This window comes from Pteropus vampyrus, unplaced genomic scaffold, assembly GCF_000151845.1.
Source record: "Pteropus vampyrus isolate Shadow unplaced genomic scaffold, Pvam_2.0 Scaffold23, whole genome shotgun sequence".
NCBI lineage: Eukaryota > Metazoa > Chordata > Mammalia > Chiroptera > Pteropodidae > Pteropus > Pteropus vampyrus.
This window is the reverse complement of record NW_011888804.1, coordinates 4032629-4034402: the sequence shown is the minus strand read 5'-3', so window position 1 is coordinate 4034402 and position 1774 is coordinate 4032629. Positions and strand designations below refer to the sequence as shown.

Sequence of the window (1774 nt, the reverse complement as noted above, 5' to 3'; positions counted from 1 at the left end):
TCTTTTAATTTTAATTTCGATGATGTTAAGAAAATCATCTTCCAGGAATGCATTTTTTCTCTTCTTTCCAGGAGGATAGAAGGACTACATGTTTGTGTCTCTGTTGCTTTTGGTGACAGGTGAAGTAGTGACAGCCTCACCAGTGGGCCCCTTCCATACTGGGGTGTTCTCAAGATAGGAAATATCAGCGCCATCATCTTTCGCTTTATGTTTCATCGACTGGCAAAAAATTCTAAGTGGATAATACCAAGCATTAGCGAGGTTGCAGGGAGACAGGCATGCTCCCGGTCCTGTCTCTCCCGATTTCATGGAGGGGGAGTCTTCTCGGGGTGGGGAGAGGCAAGTCAGGAGGGCCCAGCCCTCAAGCTCAGATATCCTAAGACTGGGCGCCAGGCATAGTTCCTCGAAAGGGAAAGGAGATGATCTTGTGAGGCGGGAGGGAATTGGGCAGAGCCCACTCCAGCCGGCTTCCCCGAGCCGGAGTCCTTACCTTTCCAGACAGCTGAACCTCGGCTCCCTCCCCCTGAAGCCTCTTCACCACCTTCAGGGAGGCGCCCTCAGGGAGCACGATGGTGGCGGGGATGCCCAGCCTCTGAGCAGAGTAGGCGGCAGCAATGCCCGCGTTGCCCCCTGTGGAGGCAGCAGATGGGGTGCCGTGGGCCGTGTGGCACAGGCCCGTCGACACGCCTTTCCCCCTCCCCCTCCCTTTCGCTTTGGGGGTTGCCCTTTATCACATTCACATGCCCCACCACAGGGAGACGACTTCTCCCTGGCCCCAGAGGTGGACACGTGATCTAAATTAAGCCAATCAGAGAACTCAGTCGCCTGACCCGTGAGTGGCTCAGGAATGATGAGTACATGACCCAAGCTGGGCCAAAAAGATCAACCTGTGGATTGAGGAAAGCCATCAAGAAGGGGTGCTCCCTTTCTGCTAGGGTTGGTAAGATGGTAGGAGGCAAGCCTGCAACTCCTGACAGCCACCTTGCTACCATGAGGCCAGTCTAGAATAAAGCTAGAATAGAGGGAAGAAAGGCCAGAGAAGGCACACAGAAGATTGCTCCTGGATCTGCCCGTGCCTGAAAGCCGTCATCCCAAGAATTTTCAGTTCCTGGAGCCTGTAGCTTAAACCTGTATGAACTGGGTTTCCGTCACTTCTACCACGAGTCCTAAATGTTGAGAAGAGGGCTGAGAGAGGACATACAAAACGGGCACCTGACCGTGGCCTTTAAGAGGAGGCCAGGCCCTGGACACCTACTGCCGCTCCAGCCAGCTCCTCCTCCCCTACACCCAGCCCTGAGAACCCTCACGAAGCAGAGATGCGTCAGCTCACCTGACGAGCACACCAGGTGTCTGCAGCCCTTCTTGGCCGCCTGGGAAGAGAAGGAATGGGGTCGGGGGCTACCGCAAGCAGGTGTCATGGAGGCCTGTGGGGGATGGAGTCAGACGCTCCCCACCCCACCCCAACACTCCTCGCCCCTCAGCTCTCTCCTCCCCTCTGCACAAGCTCACTTCACCCCTCCTGCCCTTGCCCCATCCGCTCGCACCCTTCACCCCTCCCCTCCCTGCTGCCCACACATCCTCACCTCCTGGCAGAAATGCCCGATGCCGCGGATCTTGAAGGAGCCAGCGGGCTGCACGTTCTCACACTTGAGGAAGACAGTCGTGCCTGCCACCTGGGAGAGTGCCCAGCTCTCCAGCAGCGGTGTGACTGTGTGGAAGTGCTTCGCCTTAGCGTGCTCTGCCAGAGAGGCCTCCATTCCAGCAACCGCCTAGC

The 1774-nt window shown here is 57.0% G+C and overlaps 1 protein-coding gene across 1 annotated transcript in view; it reads right to left on the bottom strand.

The window, feature by feature from the left end:
- The window catches only part of SDSL (serine dehydratase like), an 8526-nt gene extending 6758 nt beyond the window's left edge, over positions 1 to 1768 (bottom strand). The window contains exons 1-3 of the mRNA XM_011355831.2: positions 1584 to 1768; positions 1331 to 1370; positions 491 to 630 (exon numbers count right to left, since the gene is read on the bottom strand). Of these exons, the coding sequence (XP_011354133.1) occupies positions 491 to 630; positions 1331 to 1370; positions 1584 to 1757 (354 nt within the window). The 5' untranslated portion in view covers positions 1758 to 1768. The remainder of the gene's footprint in view (positions 1 to 490; positions 631 to 1330; positions 1371 to 1583) is intronic.
- Between the last annotated feature and the right edge of the window lie 6 nt (positions 1769 to 1774).